Raw genomic sequence first — 26,738 nt, 5'->3', positions numbered from 1 at the left:
GGCAACTGGGGTTCATTGGGCTTAGAAACTTGAATGGCAGATATTTGTGTACCACAATTATTCTGCCGTTCTTACGGAATATTTTGCAAGAGTATAAACGTATGGTAATACTGCTACTGCACATATGCAGGAGTAGGCACCGTAAGTTCTGGAAATTGTAGCCACTTGTTGAGCTTTCCAGAAACACACCTCGGGCGCAGCTTGCCAACCGAAATGCGCTGGTTCTCACTAGGTCCGCTTTTTGTGGTTCACTGGGTTTGCTATCCAGTCTCAAATGGCCTGAATTATTCGTCAAAGTTGGCTTAGGCTGTATGCAAGGGAGTCCCCAACTAGTCTGTACTACTCATGGAACCCTGGTAGAGTGGCAGAGCAGTCGGACTCAGCGTAAGAGGAAATTGTGAGCTATAGTTAAGTACACTGAACCAAGTTAGTACAATAGTCCAAGGAATAACATTCGTTTTGAAAAAATGAACTATCAGAGTTTCCTAATTAAAGTTTTCTTGACTAGCGCACCAGCGTATTTGATTAGCCATTTTTTTTACTGATTGTTGAGTCTTGCACTCAAGACATAAAATGAGCAACAATACAGCATTTGTGTGTACTGCTGAAGTAAGACTTTCGTGAGGTGAAAGTCTGTAAAATGTAAAGGCTAGCTGCATGAATGGACACATAAATAAGATATGATAAAAAGGCTCTGAAAACAGTTTTCAGTGCAAGGCTCTGTGCAACTGAGTGCAGTCGTTGTTGCATTGAGCATGCTCCCATATATTGTATGTTTGAACCATTATTTGCAGTGTGAGAGGTTTCGTAAATCCACAAGTTTGCAATGTTAAAGGAAAGTCGTAGCCTGAGACGAAATACATAGTATGGTGTTGCAGCAGGTAGAGTAAATGTAAACTTCAGGTGGGCAAGATGACCCTTGATATCACCAGTTTTCAATATACTGTTAAAAACCACTTTCGGGGAAGGCAGGGCCTCTTAAGTTCATCAGGCCCAAGCCAGGTAGGCCCAAGGACAGAATTCCAGTCCGGCACACCCATGAAAGCAGTATTTAATCGCTATCAGCAGTCGGTGCCATCTGCATTCTTTATCAGCTTACATTTTCAGCAATGGAATAGCAGGACTTTTCTTTAAAAAAAAAGTTAACACATACTGGTCTTTGCCAAAGAGGATATAGTTAGCTTAATAAAAGTATCATCCCGATTACTTCTGGTTTGCAGTTATTTGAAAAATATTTTCTGGCATAGCGCACTCATGCAGGTCTTTGGAACCTTTTAAGAGTTGCAGAGATGATTTCTGTTGTGCTGTCTCTCTCTGCTAGCCTCTTTGAACTTGCAGTGAGTAGAGAAAAGAGGGTGGAGAGAGCCCTGAGAGGAAGGCAGAGTGAGCTGTGCTTTCATTGCACAGGGCGATTTAAGTAGCGAACTGTGCTACACAAGTGTCAATTTAATTGGCAAACCTACAGAATTGCATAGAAAATTGCTATGCGACACTGCTTATTTTATGCCTTGGTATTCCAAAGAAACACACCAGTATATTTTATTTTAAAATATATTTATTATATTTACACAAGGAATCACTTAATGTACTTCTAAACACTTTTCAAAGGCCACTGCTTAGTTGGTAGCTGCTTGCGGTACAATTGTTAGAGTTTGACACAGTTCTACTGCATTATCAGTATGACCACGTACGGACAACGATATATGCTAATTGTATTTAGTTAGCAGAACCAGATAAGATAGTCTTTTGGGAAGGAGGGGTTAGTTGAGTCATACAATAGTAAAGTTTCACATTCTAGAGGCAGTTTCTTAGCAAACGAAAGCTTTTAAAGTACGATCCCTATTTGTATGCAAATGTCAGTTTGGCGAGGGCTTAAAAAAGCAGCAAAAGTTCCTGGGGATACTTTCAGTCTCTAGGATAAAATGCTAGCAGAGTCAACACAACGTTGGAGACCCTGTAATAGGACACGCAAAAGGGATACAAGCCAGCAGCATGAGCACGGGTCTTCAAAAAGGAGAAGGCCCTAATTGGCATCCAGACTCCTTTAATTCTGTGTCCTGTCATCGGCTGCGGATGCCTGTCTTGCGTCTTGTCTCATGGAACACATGGGCAACAAAATGTAACAGTTTAATTGCACCCTTTTCATCAGCAACCCCTTGTCGGGGCCATCGGTGTTTTGACTTCTGCCAAGCAGCTGCATCATTAGGCAGCAACCAGTTTGTACTGGCTGTACGTTAGCCAGTGCCAACATGTATGTCGCTCCTGCCAATTCTTGACTTACTGCTTCCCTCTTTTCGGTGCCAGAATGCAATGATCAGTGGCTGATGAGGGTGAGGAGTTTGTCTTTATACATGGTGTCTACTTCCTGCAGTTGACTAGCTCCCCCAGTCCGGGGACCGGATTCTCTCCTCCAAGCCACTAATGCAGTCCCCGGCTATGAAGGGGTACTTTAGCGCCAGAAGAAAATTGTTGCCTACACCATGTTTCCCAATGATTCCCCTGGTTGGTGTTTAGGCTACTCCTCCTCCAGTGACATCCACATTTTAATGTAGGGTCTGAAACCAGCTCAGTTAATTTGGGGCCTCCACTTTTGTCAGTGGTCCCCATAAAGTTTATTCCCCGCCTCCTCCACCCCCTCTGGTTCCCCATTCAGACTCCTTAGATCCTTCCATAGCTGAACCACAAGTGGGTGATGCTACAGAGGATGTTTGTGTGTTTCAAGAGTGGATCATCAGCCACCTGGAATTTCTAGTGATTTATAGAAAGTATAGATTTCAGTGCCACAGTTTCCTCCTCCAGAGCTGGGAGTCCTTCAGAAGCACTGAGAGGTCAGGGGAACCAGGCCCAAAAGACGTTTTGGCATGCGCCATGGAACTATGAGCGAATCAAACTTCACTCATCCTCTGTTTTCAATAGGGGTATTGCTGTCCTCTACTGCCCCCTGCCTATTGCGCCTTCATGCCTGTCCTCTCATCAGCTTCTTATCTGTTATGGCAGGGGCAACCTTGCACTAAGAATATGCCTACTGGTTCAGGCTCAACTGTGCTGAAGACGACGCTATTGGAAAAAAGCTATATCTCTCAAATTCATGCAAGCTAATGGCAGGTTCTGGAAGGAGCTTTTAGCATTTTTGTTTGAGAAAAGGGATTTCTTTACAACAGGGTTAGCAGAGGCTTGTCAAGTTAATTGTTTGAAACAATACTTGCTTCTTGTAGCAATATAGGATGATGATATTTAGCACGCCACAAACTATATTGCGCTTAGTTGCTTCCGAGTTGAAAATTTGCTGAAAGCCTTCACGAGCACCCTTCTCTAGCAACAGATACATGGAATCTAGGAATACAACGCGCTGTTAGCCCAAAAGCCAGTATACTACAAAGGTGGTGACCAAAATGATCTGCCACCAAACAACTTCTGGTTTGTTCCTGGGTGACAGCTGTGACAGGGTAAGGGGCTTGACCCCCCATCGGGGGAAGTGGTGGCTGGGGGAACCGGGACCATTCCGGACATGGCTTAGGCAGTTTACCAAGGTGTATGATGGAATCATTCATAGCCCAGAGGTGGGGCTGGAGGGGCCTACACTGAAACCCCTACATGTTCATTGACTGTTCACCCTGGTACCACTGTCAATCGCCCAATGCCTTGCACCTACTGAAGGAAGCAGATGGCCCAATACAGATTGTGATACTCTGCTGACTATCAAACCCAAATAGGAGAAACCTAACTCACCAAAGCTCGGAGCAAGCCTAATGCCAAATTCACCAGCACGTGGCACACACAGACTGTTTCAAATGCCATACATCGAAATCGGGAAATGCTAAGAGGGGTCTACATAACTGTGCACTGTTGTGACCCAACACGGGGGGAAAAGAACATGATTCGATTGCTCCGCCAGCGTCAGGTGGGACATGTGTCCCAATGGCGGGTTTTTGGAAGGACAGAAACAGGAAGTCCCAGATATAAAAGACCTGTTGGGCCAAGGCCGAATAAAAGGTGTTATAGTGATGTCCGGAGCTGTGGAGGTGAACTGAGAGACCAGGTGCAGCATGGAAGATGGAGCGGAGTACAGCAGGTGGAGGAGTTGGATAAAAGTGCAATTGAGTTATTGCCTGAGAGAGCGGTACCAAGTGGAAAGAATGAAGCTGCGATTATGAGAGTGTATGCAAGAGCGATGTGCTGAAGGAAGAGCGCAAGCGTAGTAAACAGGTAGAGTGTAGAGTGTGGAGGGTGAAGGTGACAGTGGAGTGTGAGTGATACTGAGACAAAGCAGAGGTGAGGGAGAAAAGAGAGGGGAATGCTGGATAGAGTAGTCAGTGGAGGAGAGAAGTGGTGGAGATAAAGAGTGCAAGCTGAGCAAGAGAAAGGAAGATGTGAGAGGGAGGTAGAAAACCAGAGGCAGTAGGAGGTGAGAAGAATCATCGGGGGGCACGAGAGAGGGAGAAGGGAGGTGTACGATCAGGGAGAGAAGTGAAAGGGAGAAGGAGAGAAAATATGTGTGTCTGAGAAAATGCAAGTATCATCATCTTGAACATCATTGATAACATCCTTGTGGGAATTCTAGAGTAGGGGGTTACCTTTTGGGAAGCCATGAAGGGAGTAAACTATTACGACCTTGGCCTCTGTTGTAGACAGGCTAGATTAGATAGTAGGGGAATCAATGATCTGTAGGGTTCTGGATGACCTTGGGTGATGGGGGTGGAGGGGATGGGGCAGAGTCTGGATTGGAGTGGACGGAGAGTACGAGAGATTGAGGGATAAGTCAGAAAAACCTATTCATCAAATGTATCTGCGCTATGAAGAACATTTTAAAGTTTTGTCAATCAAAACACTTGAACCTTCATTCGGTTTATCGAGATCCTCAAGGCTATCTGTGACACAGCTTATTGAGAGTAAATCTTCTTCACTAAACTGGACCTCTAGGAAACCCATCTACTGAACACTAAAAAGGGAAAGTGAAACCCTGAAAACCTATTTCTTTTTTCCATTGAATTTTATTAACATTTACATAGCACAGTTTAACTTGTAGCCATGCTGCTACCAAACATTCAGTGGTACATAAAAGACGTTTTTATTTGTAAATCCCCTTCCACCCCTCCGTCCCTTCACACGATCCTCTTTCAAGTCCGTTATTGGCTCATTCTTATTATCAAACAATTGGGTCACCATTGCAACTGTCTTGAACCGATTTAGTGTCCATACTTCTCAAAAAACAAAAGCCAGGCCCCCCTGTCCTTGTCTCATCCACCATATGCGTCAAAAAACCTACTTCTGAGCAGGAACATTTAAATTCAACTTTGATCCAGGCAAGAAAAACACTTGTGTATTTCAGTTGGGCAACCAGTGAGTGGTATTTCTGCCCAGAATCTCTGCCTGCTTGGAATTTGACTACCTGGGCATCCGGTTTGCATCCAAGTTCTTAGAATCTCCTCATATAATAAAAAAGATGCACTGATTCAAGCAAGCCCTGGGTGTAGTGTCCAGATTCATGCTCATCTCCAAATTTAAACCCACCAACCTGATTAAGAACGTGTCTAATACAAAGGCAGGTGTGGTTGCTAAGCATGGGTTCTCATTATGGGGTTTGTAAAGGCAAGTGAGTTCTAAGTCACTAAAAATTACTTTCTTAAAAAAGCCTTATGCTTGCCACGATCTGCACCAAATTATGCCATTCGTTTCTCTTACTTTATCGGAGGACGTGTTGGTAATCCAATCCATGCTACATTGGTTACGTGTATGGAGCAATACGAGATCTTACCTCACGCAGAAGATCTGTCAGGTGTCTTGACCCACGTTTGAATTATTAGGCTACAACATTTGGTGCTGTGGGCTTAGAAATTCCAAGATGGCCGAAAAGCCCACATTTGCGCCAGAATCCAGGAAAAACGCGCAGTTTTGCGCACACCAAAATGGTCGCCTGACCTTCCACCCACCAGGGCTAGTGTGATAGGCCAGAAGCGCCATGAGTGAAATGTGGTGCCAAAGGAACAACAGCAGTGCCTGTTAGCTCAAAAAGCGCTTTGAAATCACATTTGTTTCTCTGAAATGCAAGCTAAAAATGCCTATTTTAAACATTGCAAGATATTCAAAAATGTCACTGAACACCAGCAGACATTTGGCAGAATGTAGTCTTGTGTGCATACAAAATCTGGAAAGATGAAGAGCCTAAAGCAATGTTTATAACAGAACTGGCTGAGCTGTGGATGTCAGCATCTTAAGTGAAATTGGATTTAAAACCACTAAAATCGAAATGTTTAAAATAAATTAGTGACCTACTGTTGAGTGGCACATAGGTTGCAACTGTTTAAATGTCATATTTTTTAACTTAAAATCAGCGTTCTAGCTGCATGTGTAAAAATTGTAAGTTTGATTTCAATGAAGAAAAACTGGGAACAAAAGTGACATTTAGCTGAAGCCTGGCTTAAGGAGATTGAGTTCTGCCTGACAACTACCCCCGACAGGAGTGGAAACTTGCCCAGCAACTGCATTCCCAGGCCTGGCCTCCCTTCTGCTGCACCACCAAAAGGAGATCACACCTCTCTGATTGAATCGGAGGAGGGGCTCCTGGGACTGCAAGGGAAACGGAACAATGAACTTTCCTTGGCTCAGGCAAATGTTAAATTAGGGGGGGACGTAAATGGCTTCCTCTTGGAAGAAACTGGGAGGAGCAGTGCCTCTGGGAGCCACCTGAGCTGGAGGCGGGGACAGACAGAAATTCTCCCATGAGCTTTGGAACCTTAACCACACCCATCTGGCCCAGAGCATAATTTTAAAAAGATGGATAATTCATAGTACATAACTGTCAAAATTATATAAATAATATCATTATTCCTGTGATTTTTTTCTGTGCACATTTTAAGAGGTGTTAGGACTCTGTGGTATGTTCTGGGGAGTAGTAGCGAAAAATAGGGTGTTACTCCGAATGTCTGTATGTTAAAAATCTGACGCTTTATCCTCTGATGCCCATACTTCTTGCGCACGTTTGTGTAAATTCTGGAAATGTTTAGAGGTTGTGTTCTGGATGAAAAGAGCAGAATTCTGTCAGAAGTGGACACGACACCTTACAAAGACAGGGATCGGATGGTTTGGTGCTACAGAAAATATGTTAACTGGACATATATTAGAAAAATTGTACATAGATAAATATGCATTTGGATCAAAAATAGATTTGTGTGCAAAGTGACAAGGGACGATCCTCTGACCCATAAACATACCTCATCACGATGACACTCCATTTCCTTCCCCAATCAAGGGAGAGAGGAGAACTTGGCCAATGATAAGTTGTGAGGGGCAGGCTTAGTTATGCCCACGCACACACCCATTTTCAAAAGACATAAAAGGAGTCTTTGAGACCCAGGTAGAGATATTCACTTTCCACCTCAAACTGATTTTGTGCGAAGCATTTTGCCGGACCAGACAATATCCAGAAGACTCCAGAACCAGAACTTAGAATCCAGACTTCAGAACTTGCAGCAGAGAGGCCTAGTCCAAAAGCTGAATCATTCTCAGCAGGCCTAAGAATCCAGCAGCGTAACCAAACTATTCAACAGCCGGGCAAGCTGTTTGATTCTGGCCTAGAACCCTGTGCCAGAACCCAGAAAGCAGAGCTATATCCAGACCGCTGTGCAGTGCCGATAGGAGAGCAGACTCAGACCAGACCGCTGTGCAGTGCCAGAACTTTTGCCAAAACCAGAGACCCAGACCAGATCTCTGTGAGCAGAATCGGTACCAGAGACCGTCCGGGGCGACGGAACCGCAGCCAACCTGACCAGATCTTGACGGCCTATTTCAAATTTATAGTGTGAGTACCCAGCCAGAACTGTGCATAGTCATCTATTAGTATAATAAGCTTATCCCATCCAATTCCACCTACCTAGAACTGCATCATAGAAATCGTGTGTCCATTTTGTGATTTTAAAGCTGAGAAAGTGTCATTTGCCATTCTGAATCATTATTTCATTTCTGAAAATCAACCTCCACAAAATCGTCCGTATCTTTTGAACCGTGTGTGACTTTCTACTCATTATAGTTTTTCCGTAATTGCCCTTGACGCATTCGGAAAAAGTGCCGCGAATTGGAAACTAACTCCAACTTCTTCACCTGTCAAAAATAGCTGTGTTTTGCTTTGCATTGCTGAAATTTGTTTTCAACCTGATAATCCCTCATGAATCACTGATAGGGTTGACCTGAACCAATCTTAAGTAGCTATCACCTACCCTGAATCTCCTATATGGAAATTAAAATCATTTTTAGCATATTTTCACTTCTTTGCAAATCACATTTAAAGTATTTTTGCCTGTGTTTTAAAATCAACCGTGTGCTCTAAGCTTGCTAGGGGGGAACTGAATTGGTATTGCATTTGATGGTATTCCTGAAAATTGTGTGCTCCCCTTCCATCTCTTTATACTGCATAGGGGGGGGGAGTGAATTGCCACAAGGGGAAAAGTGATTATATTCTCTCTTGTTGAAACCATATCAGTTTATTTCTGTGCTGCATTCTTTCCGTCATTGTTTTTCCTTGAAACCATAAAAGCATTCTCAGCTACCTTATCCTTTCTATACCAACTCCTAAGTGATTACAAAAGTGTGCTAGTGTAATATTATCCATTGTTGATCACTGTCATATTCATAAGTGTGCGATCAAATATTAATTTATTATGAAAGTGTGATATATATATATTATTTAATTTTCAAATAAATCTTTTAATTTGCAAAACAAACCTACTTCTTGGCTCAGTGAGATTGGGGGGATTCAAAAAAAGGGGTGTTATACAAGGGTTTATCATCCAGATCTATGAACTTGTCATAAAAATATATAATTAAGGGCTTCCCTTGGGCATCCCAGACTCGGCATTGACTTAGTTGGAGTGCTGAATTGAAGTCATTTAACAGATCAAAAAAGTGTTGTTCAGGAAAACAAATGGTCTTGCTATTCCTTGGACCATGCACGTTTAAAACCAACTAAGCAATATTAAAGCTCAGTCTTATTTTAACGATGTCTCCTTAATGGGCAGATGCAAAACCACTTTATTGAATAACAGTAGCATGGCCCGTATGGAGGTCAATAGAGAATCCGCTGAATGATTAAAATCTTCCAATCGCTATCATGCCCCAATTTCATCAAGAGGTATGCAGAAATATCTGCTGTGGGTGAATGACCCAAAGATCTTAACCAGGGCACGATTCAACTGTCTCTCCTTGAGCCAAGACTGCCGTTGGGTCACGCCTTGCAGATAATTCCAGCTGCCTATCATGCACACACCCCAGCAGAAGATCTCACTCATTTTCTACTTGTATATCCAGCTTATTCGGACATCAGAAATCGCACATTGAAACCGCTTCAGAGAGAGGCAGGTTTCACCCAATGTAGTCCTGCTGTTCTGCATCTTCTTTGGGCAGATTCTCCTACAGTGGTCTGGACTCTTGATGTTTTTGATTTGAAACAAGCATGGTATAGGAGGACACAACTTCTTGCCTCTTAGTAATGTGTTTTTTTTTAAACTGCCAATTACCTTAAACGTGTTCTTTTGAACTATTGTTGGTATTTTAATGGTTGTTTTAAACTTGTATTGGCATTATTGATCCATGTAATTTGGATGACCCAAGGTTTTAACACTTATTAATCGTGCACAAGCACTTTTAGGAAATCGTGTAAATGTGGCCTTTTCGACATCAGAAAGCTGTCTTATGCCCTATTGCAGTTTTTCTGCATTTTAGGGTTCATTTTTCGACATATATGCTTGTTTTAGCTGGTGTATTGTCTTAGGCCTCACTGAAGGTTTATGCAATCACAAACAGTAAACAGCAATAACACTGTTCGTTCCCAGGAATATCATATGTTTGTAGAAGATGTTTTAATGTCTTTTTTTTCCCTCTGTAAAGCTTTGTCAGATAAGTTTTTAAATCCTCCTCATGTTTACTCATTTCAACATACTTAGGATATAAATGAATCTAGGATACAAGTTCCTTGCTGGTTCATATGCAGAAGAACCTGTTCATGCATTGTATTCTATTAATTATGTGGCCAAGTTTGAGATTGTCATGTTTGTTGTTTATGTATGCTTTTAAAAAATGATGATGCTATTTCCAAACATGATTGCTGTCTCTATTCTGTAACTCAATGTCAATTTGAATTAGGACATTATTTGTTAATAGTTTGATGGATGGTAAATCTCACATTTATTTATTTTGTTGGTTTCAGGCGAAACCCACTGGGTGGAGGACAATTGTGAAGACCTTAAAACCCCGGAATGCCCAGCGGGGTAAAGTTTAATTTGATGTACATATGTCTTCATGTGATAACAAAGCCACTCCTCTATATTCATTACTACAGTATTATTCTTGATTCTGAGGTATTTTGTTGCGAAATCTGGTGGTTTGGAAGTTCAGTATGCTGTGAAATTGACAGTGGCAATGTCCTAAGTAACGAAACACTGCCATTTCTTTTAATGCATGCTTTATTGTAGTTAATCTAGAACAACACATCCACTTTGGCTAATACTGCATGCTGCATTTCAGAAGAACTTTTCTGAAGTGCTCCAAATCTTGGAGACATTTAGTGAAAGAGTGATATATAATTGAATACAATTCTGCAAAATTTACAGGAAAAGATTGCATGACTATTAAAGTGTTCATCAAAAATACTTTGCATTTTGGCATTTATAGTTTAGGTTCTTTCAGGAGTACTAATGAGCTTACAAGTACTGCTCGAAGATGTAACCGTTGACATGGTACCACTTGGAGGCTAGGTGATGGCTATCCTTTACTATACGGAAAAACATCTTGACATGTGATTACTCTTTGTTTTTGTTTTAGCTTTGTTCGCCCTCCATTGATCATCTTTTCTGTTGATGGCTTCCGTGCTTCATACATGAAGAAAGGGAGCACGGTTCTTCCGAACATCGATAAGCTCAGTACGTATGTCTATGTACACCAGGCGCTTTCTCAACCTTTTATACGTTTTAGCACCTTAACTATGTGCTTGTTTCATAACATCAAGTTTTTATTAAACACCTCGTGCCAGCTTCTAAATGCTACAGTAGTTGTTAACATTACTCTAATCGATGCACTCAGTGCATTAGATAGGATTTTGGAGGAGGCATATTTTACTCCCTCTTCTTACAATTGTTAAGTAAATCTGATAAAGAGAGTACAAAGTATCCAAAGTCTATCCAAATAGTGAATAAAATGAAAATGGTTTTCAAAAACATTTTGGAGGAAAAGGTTGTGTATCAAAATTAACTTCCTTCAAATCGTTTTTTGCAACTGTGGGAAATGTTCGCCCATGCAATAACTTGTAGATGTATGCTACCCAACTGTATTTTCATGATTCTCGACACTGGAACTCCTAAGAACTATGACCGATACCAGCTAGTTCCATCAGGTATTCATAGAGTCCACACTTTACCAAAATCTCTTCTCTGCCTCTCACCTGACAGCCAATTCATGTTTTCTCGCCTTCCCTTTGCTACTTATTTCTCCAAATTACATTTTCTGATGCCCCACCTTTTGCCATTAAGTGTTGCTATAACACCTATTGCGGCACATTGCCCTGTCACTCTGCCCCTCATGTTTCTGCATCCTAATATTGCTGTTTCTCTCCTATGTTTATCTGTCTTAGTTGCTCTAACTCCTTCTTCTCTCATGACATTATCTGGATCTCTCCTTTCTCATTGTTTCTGAAGCAGTCACTACTCCTTTTTGGTTATTTTGCTGCCACTGACCTTATTGGTCTGCTTTCTCTTGTTTTGCTTTTTATATTTGTATCCCCCCACTCACTGCTGATCTGCGTTTCCTTTTTATACTGTCTTTAAATGTTCTCTTTTGCTATGCTTCTATCCCTCACTTCTATTGCTGTTGTGTTTGTGTGTGCCTCTCTCACCTGATTTTTACCTCCGTTTACTTTCTCAGTTTTTGTTGTTTTTTTGTTCTACCTCTTGTAGCTTCTTGTTGCCTCTCTTCATGTTCTTGCTCCAATTCCTGTTTTGGCATGCCTATTACGTTCTCTGTTCCATTTGCCCTTCTCCCCCTTGTTGCCAGCCCTGCATTGCATGTGTTCAAGATTGCTCTTCCTCTCCCCGTTTCTTTTTGACATAGCAATAATATTTAAAAAGCTGAAAATGCATTTTCCATCTACAACACTATTTCTGCATGGAAATTGTGTGGTCCATTTAAATGTGTGCAATATATTACTTTTGGGAATTGGGCTGGGAATTGTAGAATCAGAGGTTATTCTCAGCAAGAAGCATGATTTGCTTAAATGCAGAGGCCATATCATTGTTATGTGTGGTTATAATGATAGCAGTCCTGCTAAGAAATGTTGACATAATGCCACTAAATGTCCATCAGCCCTGCTGTGAATAGTTGACATTGTCCAATGAAATGGGTTTGCCGGCTACGCTTATCAATTGGGGTTCTGTGACTTAATATATAGCAAGACTTGTTGAGAAGTACTGGTAGAATCTGTGCTAGTTAAAGTCTTCATAGCACTTCGAAGTGTCCCATTTAAAGAATACCATAAAGAGTATAAAAGTCTACCAAATAAGTGCTGGTAGATTTTCACACTTTCTACCTGTATGCGTTCTACCTGCTTAGGGATGAGGTGTGAGGAGAAAGGGGGTTTAAAGTAAGTTCAGACCACATGGCAGCTATGCCTTGCTCTCTACAAAGACAATGGACTGTGACGTTTCATTGTGTGCCCGTTTGACCTTGGGCCCAGGGCATGTTAGAAATACATTAAACATAAACACAATATTCTAAAACTATAGAAAACACATCTTCATATTTAAGAGCAATAAGCTTTTACTCCTCGCAAATGCCAAAATTAACTGCTTGGTTACAGGCTCTCACAAACCTTTAACACATTGAAAACGTTAAGCCACTAAATGCCATTGATGTGCTTCGGAGGTAAAAAAAAAGTGTGATATGCCGTGCTTCCGCAATTGAGTGGCATCTGTTAACGCTGATGAAAACAAAACACAAATGGAGCCAGTTTTAATTTTGGACAATACTACAGCAGTGTCACAAAGCAATGTGAAAAGCATGTTCATGATGCAAAATGCTTGAAGAACGATGTAACCCAGAAAATTCAAGCAATTAAACAAAGTGAAAATAACAAATGCACTTCAAAGTGCCACAAAGAATATCCTGTCTAAAATTGCTCACTTAACAATTTTACCAACACAAAGTATTGGGTAGATAGAATAATTTACTGAGGTGAGCGTGACCATGAATCCCAGTTGCTTCTATCAAGATACTGTACAGATAACCGCCATCCCTTCTGAACCTTTTTGGTTCAAAGTCGAAGATTTAACAACCAGAGCAACGACCCAGTACTGGTCGACTATCTCTGGTCAATGTGTCTCGTCATTGAGGGCCCGGCTTTGTCCATATTCTATACCATAAAAGTAGGGGCATTGAAGACGCCACATGCTGGATAGGCTAGCTTTTCAATTCCTTTCTTGTGAACAGCAAGATGTTACTGACTTATTTAACCTACGAAGAAGGGACTTCAAAAACCTTTTTTCCTTCTCCATTAGAGGAGAATTACTATGGCCCCATAAATGGCTACCAGATATGTCTCCTGCAACATCTTTTTTTTTATATGCTCGGACCAGTGCTGGTAACCTAGATGAGCCCCAGACGTTAAGTACCCCCCAACCCCCTTTTCCTCCTCGCCCCCAGAAACCACCTGAATCGACCAAAATGGTCTTTCTTACAATCTGGCCTTTCTATGAACCTGAAGATGCAGAACAAATGCCCAGATAGTCAACCTACCAATACATGCTTACCCTCAGAACCTCGTTTAGGGCCACTTAACTTAGAAATGGATTGAACAGGGTTCGGGAAGGCACACAGCCCTGGCGGACAAAAATTTCTCTCCTTCCAAGGTTGGTTGCCCTGATCACCTCAATTTCCTGATCCTCCCCCCTCACCTCCTTGCTAGCAGTGCAAAGGTTGTAAAGTCCTGGCCCTTTTAAATCAAGGCAGAAGTGGTTGATTTTCTGCTTGACTCTCATCTGCGGATCTGGAAAAGCTGTTCTCTTTGGTCCTACTCTGGTAAGGAAGTCCTTGCAACCGTAGGGTTTGAAATAATGTACGACAACTGCAATGTCTCTGTGGAAATGCATGCCACTGCCAACTATCTTCAGACTGCATAATCTATTGTTTCAATGGAATTTCGCTTCTTCTCATACTATTAGCTTAGCTCCCAACCAGATTTTGATTTCTTAGTAAAAGAGATAGTGTGGTTCCTGGATGAGCACCGGATCTGGGTTTAACCACTAGGACCCCCTTTTCTATCTCCCATTCCCTGCCTGATCCATGTGCCACATCTCAGGGTGACCACTACCCCTGTAGTTCTTGTGCATCTTTGGCAACTGTATGCAAATTGGGCAGTATGTAAGGATTTGAATAATTGACACCAGGTTTCCACTCCTTTCAAACTAAAGCGAGTGAAGAGCGTATTTGGACCCTAGTTGAGGGAGACTGGGGTTATTTTAAGAGGTCTCGCTTTAGCCTTCCGTGAAAAATTACAGAGCAGCTGTCACATCTACCTTCTTTGGTTATCACATCAATCCCTTAGCCTGTCGCTTATCCCATAATGCTGGAGTCTGAGAAAATCATCAATGACTGTCTCCAGATGACTTCCCCTGGTCCGCAGATCCCCTCTGGCTCCAACAGAGGGCCATTCCATGTGATGTGCATTTTTTTTCACTAAGGCACTCTTATGTGGATTCCACTCTGCATCATCCTTCATGACGTGGTCCTGTGGCCTTGTTCCTTGATCTATGGCCAACCCTCATATCCAGTCCCATCTCATGTCTGTGTCCCTGTGTTCCATCTTTCTGGGGGTATTCTGCTCGTCTATCAGTTCTCATTATTATGCTCTTCCATTTCTCCCGGGTCGTCTGTGCTCCTATGTTCCCTGTCTCCAAATAAATCCTTTATCAGGGAGTTCCATGCAAGTATTTTGTGTCCACTCTCCCCCTCTCCACTTTGCACCGCTCTCGTCCACACCACTGTCTCCGCCACCATCCATTTCTTAAGGTCTGCCCACCACGAGTCTATGTTTGGTCCAGAGTTGGAGGTCCATGCCATTGCTATGCACCGCTTTGTCAGAATGCACACTAGGTCCTTCATCTTGGCCAGATACGTTTTTTGTTTGTAGCCTCTACGAAAGAGGCCCAGTAGGTCCGATTCAGGAGTCCATGCTTACATGTGAATTCCACCCTTTGCTTGATTCCCTCCCAAAACGTCTTTATTACCGGGCAGGTCCAAAACATGTGCAGCATGTCAGCTTTCTCCTCAGCGCAACGTGGGCAGTTCCGGGGCTTCCCCGTCCCCATCGCAGTTATTCTCTTGGGTGTGGGGCATGCTAGGTGCATGAGGTACAGCTGTGCTTGTTAAATCTTGCATTTCTGGATACCTTTCTGGTGTATCTCCGGACCCTGGTCTACTCTTGGTCAGTGAAGGGCCTCTGGAGCTCCTCTTCCCAGCGTTCTCTTATGTGCAGTTCCTGCTCATTGTTGGATGTCAGCAGCTGCTGATCCATTCTAGAAACCGCGTGTCCCCCTTCCGACACATCATACCATGCCTCCAACTTCCCCATCGGGTCTTCAACATCTAGGAGTTATTTTCTGAACTATACTGTTGTATAGTATGAACTGACCGCTGTGTATGTCGTGGTCTTCCATCAACTGTCGGAAGTCCGTCGAGCTGCCTTCATTTCTCAAGTCTCCTCTCTGGGCTATGCCGTTAGCTTCCCAATGGGATCTATATATTGCGAGGGTCCTAGTGTCTGTGCCCAAAAAAACCCTGCAAAGGGGATCTGCGTGGAGTAGGGGTTCTGTGTTCCCTGGAGTCGCCATGCTTTGTTCCACAAGGTCAGGCCCAGTTTAACCATATTTGGTAATGTCTTGATCAGGGACTTGTCGATCCATAACATCTCTCAGGTAATATTGTTTCAGCGCTGGCTGAAAGAGTAATGAATCTACTGATGTCTCATCTCCCAGCCACGTAACCACAAATTGTAGTTTCCCTGCTAGATAGCCTTATGCCCCATGCTTCATATTCTCTTTGCAGGGTGTTCAGTGATTCTACTCCTCTCTCTCCCCCCACAGAAATTCCCATACCATTGTGTGAAGAATGCCTTAGGTATAGCGTGTGGAATATTTGTGAAGTGGTACAGCATATGTGGCAATACAGTCAACTTCAGCAGGGCCGCCCTTCCCATCATCCCTAACGGAAGTGTCTTCCAGAAGATCATGGCCTTCTGTGGCTTTTCGAGGGCCACCCGTGTATTAGAATTATATGTATCCAGAGTGTTGTGATGCAGTTCTATCCCCAAATAAGAGAAGGAGTGTGATGCCCATATGAGCCCCACGTCTGGCAGTTGGTTCAGGGGGATCCATTTGAGATCAGCCAGGGGGAAGAGTGAGGACTTGCGTTTGTTGATAGCTATTCCAGAAATTCTGGTGTACGCATCTATCGTGTTCAGTATGCTTGCCAGGTGTTCCCGCGGGTTTTCCACAAAAAGGAGGACGTTATCTGCAAATAACGAGATTTGGTGTATGACCCCATCTATGTCTAACCCCATATTCACGTATCCGGCCCCAAGAAAGACTGCCAACGGTTCGAGGACCAATATATATAACCTTGGTGACAGTGGGCAACTCTGCTTTGTGCCTCTATAGATCCTCCGAGATATTTCTCCCGGTTTTCACCCTCGCTCTGGGGTTCTTATAAAGCAGCCTGACCCAAAGAAGGAACTGTTCTTCCATCCCAAAGTGGGCAAGGACAATCATCAGCCACTCCCAATTCACAGAGTCGAATGCTTTGACAGTGTCTATTGACGCTATGGCTTTTTCGCCCCGTCCCTGGTTTGTTTGATCGACCACATGGTGGAGTCTCTGCAGATTCCACGTCGTGTTTCTCCCTGGAAGATAGCCCGTTTGGTCCGAGTGACTCCGTGTGTGTATCACCTGCTTGAGCCGTTTGGCGAGTACTACCGTAAGGATTTTGGAGTTTTGATTAATCAGGGTGATCGGCCTATAAGAGGCGCAGTCTAGTGGTGATTTCCCCGGTTTCAGGACAGGTATAATGACCAATTCCTACATGCTATCAGGCAACTGCCCCTTGTCGAACGCCTCTTGGTAGGTGTCCAACAATCTTGGTGCTAAGGTGCCATTGTATTGCTTACAAAACTCGCCTGTGAACCCATCGGGTCCCGAGGTTTTGCCAGATGGGAGCTCAGTAATTACAGTCTCCAGCTACTCCACCATGAGGGGAGCCTCAAGCATTTGAACCTGCTCTACGACTTGCTTTGGGAGTCTGATCTCCACCAGGGCGTCGGCCATATCACCCATCTCTGCCGCTGGGTTGGGACCATACAATCACTCATAAAATTGCGAGAATATTTTGTGAATGCCTTCTTGGGTTCTAACCTCCACTCCTGCTACATCTCTTATTGCATTAATGGGTTCCCTCCTGTGCTTCTTCTTGGTGAGCCAAGCCAGGAGCCTGCTGGCCTTGATCTCCTCCGCGTGCAGCCTCTGAATGTACTTTCCATAATCCAATCCACCCAGTTCCTCCCAAATTGCGACACAAGTCCATCTCGACCTCGTAAGCACTCCAGATTCCTCACCCGTTGCACCCGCTTGGCGCTCTGCCACTTCTATCTTTCCATCTCCCCAAGATCCGCTAAGGCGCCTCCTCTTAACCCGGCCATTTTCCCTATTGCTGCTCCCCTTACCGCCACCTTTATGGCATCCCAGATTATACCATTGCTCTCTACACTTCCCATGTTATGCTCAAAGTAATAATCTATCGTATCTTGCATGTGTTTCTGAAACTCTCCCTCCTTCAGTGCCTCCGTCCTCGGTTGCCACATGGGTATGGGGGCTTTCCTATGGGTATGTGCCCATGTCGCTAGTAGTGGTGCATGGTCTGACAGTGTCTGTGCCCTAATGTTAATCCCTGTGAATTCACCCAGGGATTCAGAGCCCGTGAACAAATGGTCTATGCATGTGAATATGCTGTGAGGAGCGATATAGTGTGTGTACCCTCTCCCTTGCCCATGTACCTTCTTCCAGGTGTAGTTGACGAAGGATTGTTTGTAGAGCTTTCGCTGGCGCTGCTGGCTTCCTGTATTTGTCATCCAATCTGTCCATAAGCGGGTCCAGGTTGCAGTTAGTCGCCTGCCCAGATGAACGCTGCCTCCGTATTGAGCCAGCTTGGGTGCTATTTTCCTGAAGAACATCATGATTCGGGGCGTATGTATTTATCAGGTATATCTCCCTGTTCTCCAGCATTGAGTGCCCTATCACAAATCTGCCTTCCAGGTCGTTTTTCTTGCTTAATCAATTAAAATGGGCCCCCGGGGAAACCCATGTCATTACTCACCTGGCATAGTTAGAGGAGGTCGAGCTGTACATTTGGCCACCCCATTTCTTGGCCACTTTAGTTTGCTTCTCAAGCGTCAAGTGAGTTTCTTGTAACGTTCCAGGTTGCAATAGTTACTTCGTCCGGGCCCATTTTTGTGGTGTCCCCTGTGGGCCAGCCACTGCCCTGTCCTCCTACGAGGTCTCCTGCCCAGTGTTTGTTGCCCCAGCCCCATTCTGTGTTGTCCTACCTCCCTTCAGGTGAGTTGTCTTCTTCCCTTCGTTAGTTTCATTATGTGCCAATGCCATTGGGGACCCCAGGCTAGGGAAAGCTTCCTGTGTTGGGTCCTTTTGTTCCCCATAAATTCCATTGTCACTTTTGCTGTGCCTCGGATTCCTTTGTGTGCCTCTTCTTCCACCATTCGTGCCTTCCTTCAACCAACTAAACAAGCTTCTAACTATAACTAATAAACAAACGCCCAGCCACCCTCTCCCTGCTGAGGCCCTGCTGCTTCTCTTGCACCACCCACCGAGGTGGGACCCGCCCGTTAAAGTGTGATGCCTCAAAACTGACATCTAAACTAATAGAATCCTTGGGGCTTTGTGTCCTGTCGTTTCCAGCGGCAGGACTATAGATCTCCACCTCTTTATTTATACTCCATCTGGCCTGCTTCATGTCTGTGGTGTCAGGGCCATCTTTTCCAATAGTAGGCTCATTCCCACTGCCTCCGAGGAGGGTTCCCCTCATTATTGTTGGCATTTCTGGGTCTTTGTTGCGGGATACCTTGTTGGTCCATCCATGCGTTGGCCTCTTCTGTTGTCTCGAAGTGCAATCTGCCCTCTCGTATACCCGCTGCTTTAAGGCGTTCTTTCGTGGGGCCATATCATGCCGTTGTCTTTGTACCAGCACTGTATAGTCCGGGTATTTAGTTATTCTAAAGGAGTTCCGGGTTATCACTCCCCCTTCCCTTGAAAATGTCAATATTTTCTCCAGGTCTTTGAAGTTCAATATTTTTGCAATCATTGATATCGAGGGGAGCTCCCGGTTGGGGCCTACTCGTCAGGGCTCTATTGGCTCTCTCCACCATGAAACCTTGGGACAGTACTCCTGTCCCAATCTCCTGCAGCAACATGTTCTCAACATAGTTCGTGGGGTCGTTGCCCGCTTCTCCTTCTGGCAGCCCAACAATCCAGATATTCTTCTTTCAGGCCCTCCCCTTTTCATCCACCGCCCTTTGTTCCAGGGTCTTCATCCGTTGCAGGACATCAGACATTTGGGTCTGGGTAGTGTCATGATTCCTGCCCCTCATGTCCCCAGCCCTCCAAGATGTCAGGCTGGAGCCAGGCCACGATCACCTACATGGCCCTCAAGGGCCTCTCCATCCCTCCAAAGACCCACTTGGAGTCAGACTTGGCACTTGTGGCACCATACTCACTCACTCCCATAGGATAACATTGGGGATTGGACTTGTAGTGCATTGATGGGGACAAGATGGATGCCCCCACATATTTTGGTTCCTAGAACTGCATGTTCGGTCAAGTCTTTTGGATGTGGTTCAGCCCAGACACACCTGGGATACCCAGAGACTATTTAAGCCACGCCCAGGCTGAGAAACATGCTTTGCGTTTTCTGCACCTGCAGCGTGACACTCACCGTGTTCGGATCGGTCTCCAGTAGGCCTTCATCTTCTGCGCTCAGCTCCTGCAAGAACAAGAACACCGTTAGGAACAGTCTTACCTTGGGGCGCTTCTGCCCATCATTCATCGCTCCTTCTGTTCTGCGGGCATCTTCGGCGGTGTCATTCCCATCCCGGCACGCCGCTTCCTAAGGAAAAGAGAAAAGAACAGAAAAAAGGCATTAGTAAGCATTCTGCAAATCTTCTATTTTTAAATACTGTACGAGCTTCAAATGCTTACCTGAATCCCAGCCGCTCTGGGGGAACTCTGTCTCCGGAACTTCTCATCCATCTGCAAGAGGGAAAAGACACTCCAGGTTAGCGTGGAAACATCTAGAGGCGCCGCATACCGCACTTACCCACCGCATTTGTTCTTCATAACCGGCATCCACGCTGAAAACGTCGTGGCACCTAAAAGGCAGAGAAAAAGAACTCCGTTCAATGCAAATACGAAAGGGGTGCATCGCGCTCTCACTCACCTTCAGCGCTATTCATCTCAGCTGCACGCCGCCAACCCAGGACGCCGGCCATCATCTAAGGAAGGAAAGGAGCGAAGTTGGAGAACTGTTCAAAAGACTCATACTTGCCTGTCGGACTCTTGCCAGTGAAGTAACTAGGCAGCAACGAGCCTGCATCAATCAACACGCCCCTGCGCTGAAAGCAGGACGGAGAGCACACTATCCAAGAAAACAAGGCCCAGTCTCCAGTCGAATAGCCTCCAGGGAAGGGTTCGAGGTTGTAAGAGGTCAGAACAGGCTGAGTGACGTCCCTGTGGATACCAGGTGAGCGTTACAGGTAGCTGCGACGTTGGTGGTATTTTGCTGCACCTGCTGTTACGCCGTACCCACTCTGTCCGCCAGGGTCTGTACGCTTTGTCGGAGGAGACTCATTTCCACCATAGCTGTGCCCATTTTGTTTTCCAGTGATGTCTTGAGGGCTGCTATAGCTGTGTCCAGTTTGTTTTCTAGAGATGCCTTCAGGGCCGCTATGGCTTCCAAAATTGGGCACTCGCTATCATTCTCTCCCTGCTGTGCAGTGCTAGTCGAAGCCATGGTTGCAGCCGGTGAAGTGGGTTGGCTATTGCCGGACTTCCTGGTGAAGAAGTCCGTGCTGGTTTGTCTCCCTCTCCCTCTTTTCGGTTTACTTGGCATTCTTTGCTGTGCGAGTCTGTGACGTCGTCCCCTCTTCACCTCGTCAGGCGGCCATTCCAGTTTTACCTTCGTGCACCTGCTGATTGATCTTGAAGCCGGGGGTCTGACTCCCTTCCTTCTTGGGCGCTCTGCTTCCCTAGTGTGCGAATGTGGTTGTACTTTTCAGAGCTGACCTGCTATGCACTGCAGTCCAGAAGATTAGGCGGTGTAGTCTGCCTCACCGTCCGTCCTGGCAGACCCCAATAGTGCAACCTCCTGAATGGTAAGGCTGCTATACGTCCACCAGTGTTGGGTCCACCACACGGATGTGGCTTCGCTGGATTCCTTCCCAGGCCTGCCCCACTCTTCTCTGGTGTTATTGGTAACTATCGCTTTATCTCCGGGTACGCCTGGGGGCTTCTTGGTGTCAACCGACTTCGATATAGGACAGGATCCATGTAGACTCCTCCTATGCACTAATGCGTGCCACCCCTTCTCGTAGATCCGGGGTGCTGCTATGGTGTCCCTGGTACGTCTACTCGTCACTCCTGTCCAGCTCTGCTCGCCACTGCGGCCCAGAACTCTCAGCACTCCATAGCCACATGCTGTGCCTCCTTTGTGGTGCTGGCCTAGGGTTGTGCCAGCTGTTCCTATGCTCCTGCAGGTCCCTGTAGGCTCTCCACCTTTTCACTCCTTTATGTGGGGGAGGTACGCATCGCTCTCAGGCCCTGTCTCCTTCACCACTGGATATGCCCCACTATATGTTCGCTTTCCATAGCCTGTTACTTTGTTTCTTCGTGTGGGTTGTGTTCTCCCGCGTGAACTAGCTGCTACTGTACGTAGCCTTTCTTTTCAGGCCCCCCTGGGTGACGGCTATCCTGAATGCAGTTCATATGGTGACTCCTCCCATGTAGCTCTTTGTAGTTAATGCTTGCCCACTCCCAGGGGGCTTCTGTTCCCTACACGTGTGTATTTGCACGTTGCTTGTCTCAGTACTACAAGTGCTGCGCCAGAGGGCTCGCCAATGTTGTCTCACAGCCTCCTCATTTCACTCCGTTGTGCGCAGCCCTCTGCTCTCCGGGCCACAACAGTGTCTCCGAATCTCTGTCAGAGCCCTTATCGGGGACTGCTCAGCCTGCTTTGGTTCATTGTGGGCGCGGGCAATACCCTTTGCGCGTTAAAGGTCATAGGGCACTACTCGTGGTGTGCAAGCCCTAGCCAGAGTTACTGAAGCGTCATGGGCCCACTGCCGTGCGCCACGAGGGTTTGTCATGCCTGGTGCCTCCCTCTCTCACCTCCAAGATTGGGCCAGGACTCTCTTCTGCTAACAGGTCCACCCGGGCTGGAGTCTGCTTCCTCCGAAGGGGAAGCACTGCAGATCTTCCTCCTTTTGCTGCGTGATCTCGGCAGCCGGCCCAGAGCCGTCCTGGCTGGCTCGATGCCCGAGCATGTGCACCCTACCCTGAAGCCCAGGGGTCGCTGCCGGGCCGCCAGCTCTCTCGGTTCTTTCTTCTGGTGCCCCAATGACACTGGTACGCCTCCTGCACCGGCGGTCCACGTCCAACGGCATGCCTGCTCGCGCCTGCCCTAGACCCAAGGTCGCCGAGGGCAACACGGTTCTTGGTGCTCCCGCGTGTGCTTGGTGTATGCCAACTGCCTAGCTCCTGTCTGCGGTCCACTTTCTCTCCTCTCTACTTCCTGGTGGCCGCCGTCGGTTCCTGAGGCACACCGGCCCCTTTCAGTTGTCCTCTCAGCACGCACCTGCCATTTTGAAGTAAATGAGTGGGATCTCCAACAGCTAATTTCTTCACGATTCCCACTCCGATTTTCCTCGGCAGGCTCTCCAGTTGGTCTGTGGATTTTCCGACACTTGACTTTATAGTTTTAGCTGCATTGCACAGTAAATTGCACAAGTTTGCTCGGATGTTCTTCAGGATCTCTCTGGAGCTCCCGAGCAGTGCCTCTTACTGGATGGCCGCCAAGCCACGCCCCCTTTGCGCTGCATCCTCATGTTTTAATTTCTTCTGTTATAGCGCAGTCTGTGCACATGTTCTCTACTCAGCTGCCTCCTGGCCACCCCGACATCTGGTTGATTCTTTTTTTTTTCAACTGCTTTTCTTTTGAAATCTTGAGAGATGTCCACTCTGAAAACCAGATGCAAGAGGTGTGCGGCCTGTAGGGGTCATTACGAGTCAGGCGGTAGGGGATAGCGGGCACCGGTAAGGAGACCGGTGCCGGTAATCCCCTACCACCGGATTCCGAGGTCCCCTAACGGGAACCGCAAGGGACGTGTGGTCCCCTTACAGGTCCCGTTAGGGGACCAGGCAGCAAATTACAGGCCTGCCATTAGCAGGCCCGTAAATAGTGCCTTCCTCATTCCTTATTCCCCTATGGGGGCTCAATGGGGAATGGTTTGTTCAGTGGGGACATACTGGTCCCGCCAGGGTCGGACTACACCAGTAAGTCCCCATTGAACAACACCGGACTCAGAACCGTTATTGGAGGCAGTCATGGCGCAAATAGCGCCATGACTACATCCAATCTTGGAATGAGGCCTTGTGGATCTACAATGTGGATTACAGATCTGCACAGAATATGCCTCCGGGCCTTAGCGTGGACCATAAGGTTGATGACTGTGGGTCTTGCCAGGCGATGACCGTTAATGCCTTGAAGGAGAGGAAAGGAAAGATCGCCCTAGGTAGGCCAACATCCAAATCTCCTTCGACCACACCATCTAAAAAACGATTGCCCGAGAGAGGCTCACAAAAAAGCACTCAAAGCAATCTAAGCGCTCCAGATCGAGGAGTGATTTGTGACATTCGTCATCTTCTCATAAGAAATCAAAGAAGAGATGTCATCACTCCCCACCTTCATCAGATTCCTCAACCAACAGGAAAAGGCATGGTTTCCCAAGCAAATTGGTGACTAAAGTCGATTGGGAGGAATTTTGCCTCAACATGCTTGATGTGCTCTCGAAGTCGTCCCCTCCCGGACCTTCAAAGGAAATTAAAATGTCTTCAGTCCCCATCGCGCCTCAAAAAACCGACTTGTGCCAGATTAGCAGTCTTTAATGACTTCCTAAGAGCCAGCGTGGCGTCAACGGATTGGCTGGCTTGAGGGAAGTTGAAGCCATGACCTCCCTCTTCTGCTCTGCCAAAAGAGTCGGCAGAGAGTTCCTCGTTGTCGGAATTCTCAACGATTTTGTTGGAACAGAGTTTTAAGGCTTTTGCTAAATCAGATTTTTTCCAGTCTATGGACTCCATCTTTGCAGAGGAGGAATCCGAGGAACAAGACAATCCTCCAGGTGGATTTATTGGATTTGCAAGGAAAGCAGTAAAACATTGGTTTGGTTAACATGAGGATTTACATGATTTACGCTTGCAATACTTGGGTAGGTTCACCTATAATTTAGATATGTTACAACAGTGAAATATTTCAGAAGCGGGTTGGGGAGGGGAAAACAAATCTCCTATAATTATGTTTGTGCAATTTTGGAATAATGTTTTTATGAATTTTCTTCAGTATTCAGCAATAGTAAGTGAAAATGTTGGGGAAAATATGGATTTTAGGGAAATGTATAAATAGGATTTTTGTATTGTTGTAGCAAAATAGGTCACAGGGATTGGTGTAAACCAATTTGCTTTGTTGATAAAAAAGATTGTAGAAATTTTCCACTGGTTGTATTCGCCATATTTCTTCCTTCTCATTGTTTTAATTAATCTGGCTATTATGGTCAGTTGGGTGATCAGTCGCCAATATTAAATTCCATGTAAAAGTAAATAATGAAAAGCAAATGCACTGGATCTATGATTCTTCAAATGTAACCGGAGGACCCGACCCTACCCAGATTTCGTAAAGGTTGTCTCAATACTTATTCCTCCTTCACCAGAACTTTGGTCTAGCTCTTGTATGTTTAATCTATTGGATCAGCTCAATAAGTTATGTTTTGTTATTTGGCATTTATATAGCGCTCTATATATCATTGGTATGACCTCAACGTGCTGGTAGGTTGAACACCCTCTGGGACAGTAGTCCAGGTCAGTTGAGAAAGTAGGGTGTCGTAGGGTGCTTGGGTGCACCAGTTATTTGTGCAGCTGATATAATTGCCTTATGGTAGCTGGATCCTAGCATTAGGTGTGGTGGTATTGATATTGGTTGAATGTGTGCAATCTGGTGGGTGGACACCAAGACTGGGTTCTGGTTCCCTTAGGCCTGTGGGACGCTTGTGTGCAGCTAGGCCAGTTTGTCATGGGATATAGCTGCGTTTTATTCGAACGATGAGGTGTTCATGGGGTAATGTTCGCAGCTAGGTCGAAATTGATCGAGGGGCCTAGCTGCACTCTAATTGTGTGGTGGTGTAGAGTAAACAGTAAGCATAGTCATATGGCAGGTGAGTGTTTGGGTGGAGTTATGATCTAAGGAGATTGCATTCCGCATTTCAGGCATGCTTTAGCCTAATAGCAAATTAATAAGCGTATTCAGTGATGACATTGTTGGGGATCTCATTGGTCATTAGTCATCGGGTTACTAGGGTTCAATCACTTCAGATGCTTGTGGTTGGTATTACGGAAAGAGACGCGTTTAGAGGTTTGCGGAACGTCATATAGTCTTGGGTGTGTCGAATATGAGGGGGAAGCAAGTTCCACAGAGATGGGGCCAAGGTTGAGAAGGCGGATCCTTCGATCCTGACAGAGCTAGAGGTTTGAATCGCTAGAAGGAGAGCAATGCTTGATCTTGCGGTGCGGGATGGGAGGTAAGGTTTTTTCTTTTCTTGTAGGTATAATGGGCCGGTCTTGTGCACCGCTCGGTGAGTGATGCATAGGGTCTTGAAGGTGGCCCTTCGTCCGACTGGGAGTTAGTGGGGGTTCGGAGGGCTGGTGAGATGTGGTCTCTTACCCAGGGCAAGGAGCAATTTGGCAGCAGCGTTTTGGGCTCTTTGTAGTTTGTTGAGTTGGTATGCTGGGGAGGATAGCTCAGGGCACCGTGCTTGCCTTGGAAACGGGACAACACGAAGCAACGCAGGTTTGATCCCCGGGGTTCATGCTTAGAAACGCAATTTATAAATACAACTAAGAGACGTATTCCTGTAACAGCGCCTCGATGCCCCCGGGCTGTGTGAGCGCATTCAAAATGCAAATAAAATAAATAGGGAGTGGGAGTCATAGAGTGATTGTGTGGGGGTGGAGTGGGTAGAAAAGCAAGTGGGTTTGACGAATTCTGATATGATCATGTGGAGTTCTTGGCTGCGGTTATCACAGTTGAGAATTTGTTTATTGTAATAGGCTTTTTTGGCCTTTTGGATTTCAACTTTGTAGTTGCGATGGTGCAGGGGGAACATGGATCTGCTGAGATCGGTTTTAGATGCTCGCCATTTGCGTTCAAGAGTTATTTTGTTTTTTGACATTCCTCAGAAGGGGCGTGAAACAATTGGGGGACTGTTCATTGCGCGAGGAAGCGGGGCGTGAAGGGGTGAGAGGAATTAGTGAGTCATTAAGCCAGGAGTCGAAGGAGTAGATGGTTAAGGCTATATCGGGGGGGGAGCGTTGCAGGGGGGC

General features: G+C 45.6%; 1 protein-coding gene across 4 annotated transcripts in view; it reads left to right on the top strand.

Annotated features, from left to right (window-relative positions):
- Positions 1-26,738, top strand: part of ENPP2 (ectonucleotide pyrophosphatase/phosphodiesterase 2) — a 1,757,842-nt gene that overhangs the window by 947,825 nt on the left and 783,279 nt on the right. For all 4 annotated transcript variants that reach the window (XM_069621550.1, XM_069621549.1, XM_069621547.1 and 1 more), the window contains exons 5-6: positions 10,199-10,259; positions 10,813-10,910. In XM_069621550.1, coding sequence (XP_069477651.1) covers positions 10,199-10,259; positions 10,813-10,910 — 159 coding nt within the window. The remainder of the gene's footprint in view (positions 1-10,198; positions 10,260-10,812; positions 10,911-26,738) is intronic.

The sequence above is a fragment of the Ambystoma mexicanum genome, chromosome 5q (genome assembly GCF_040938575.1).
Source record: "Ambystoma mexicanum isolate Mex_15411 chromosome 5q, UKY_AmexF1_1, whole genome shotgun sequence".
NCBI lineage: Eukaryota > Metazoa > Chordata > Amphibia > Caudata > Ambystomatidae > Ambystoma > Ambystoma mexicanum.
This window is presented reverse-complemented; position numbering and strand designations above follow the sequence as displayed.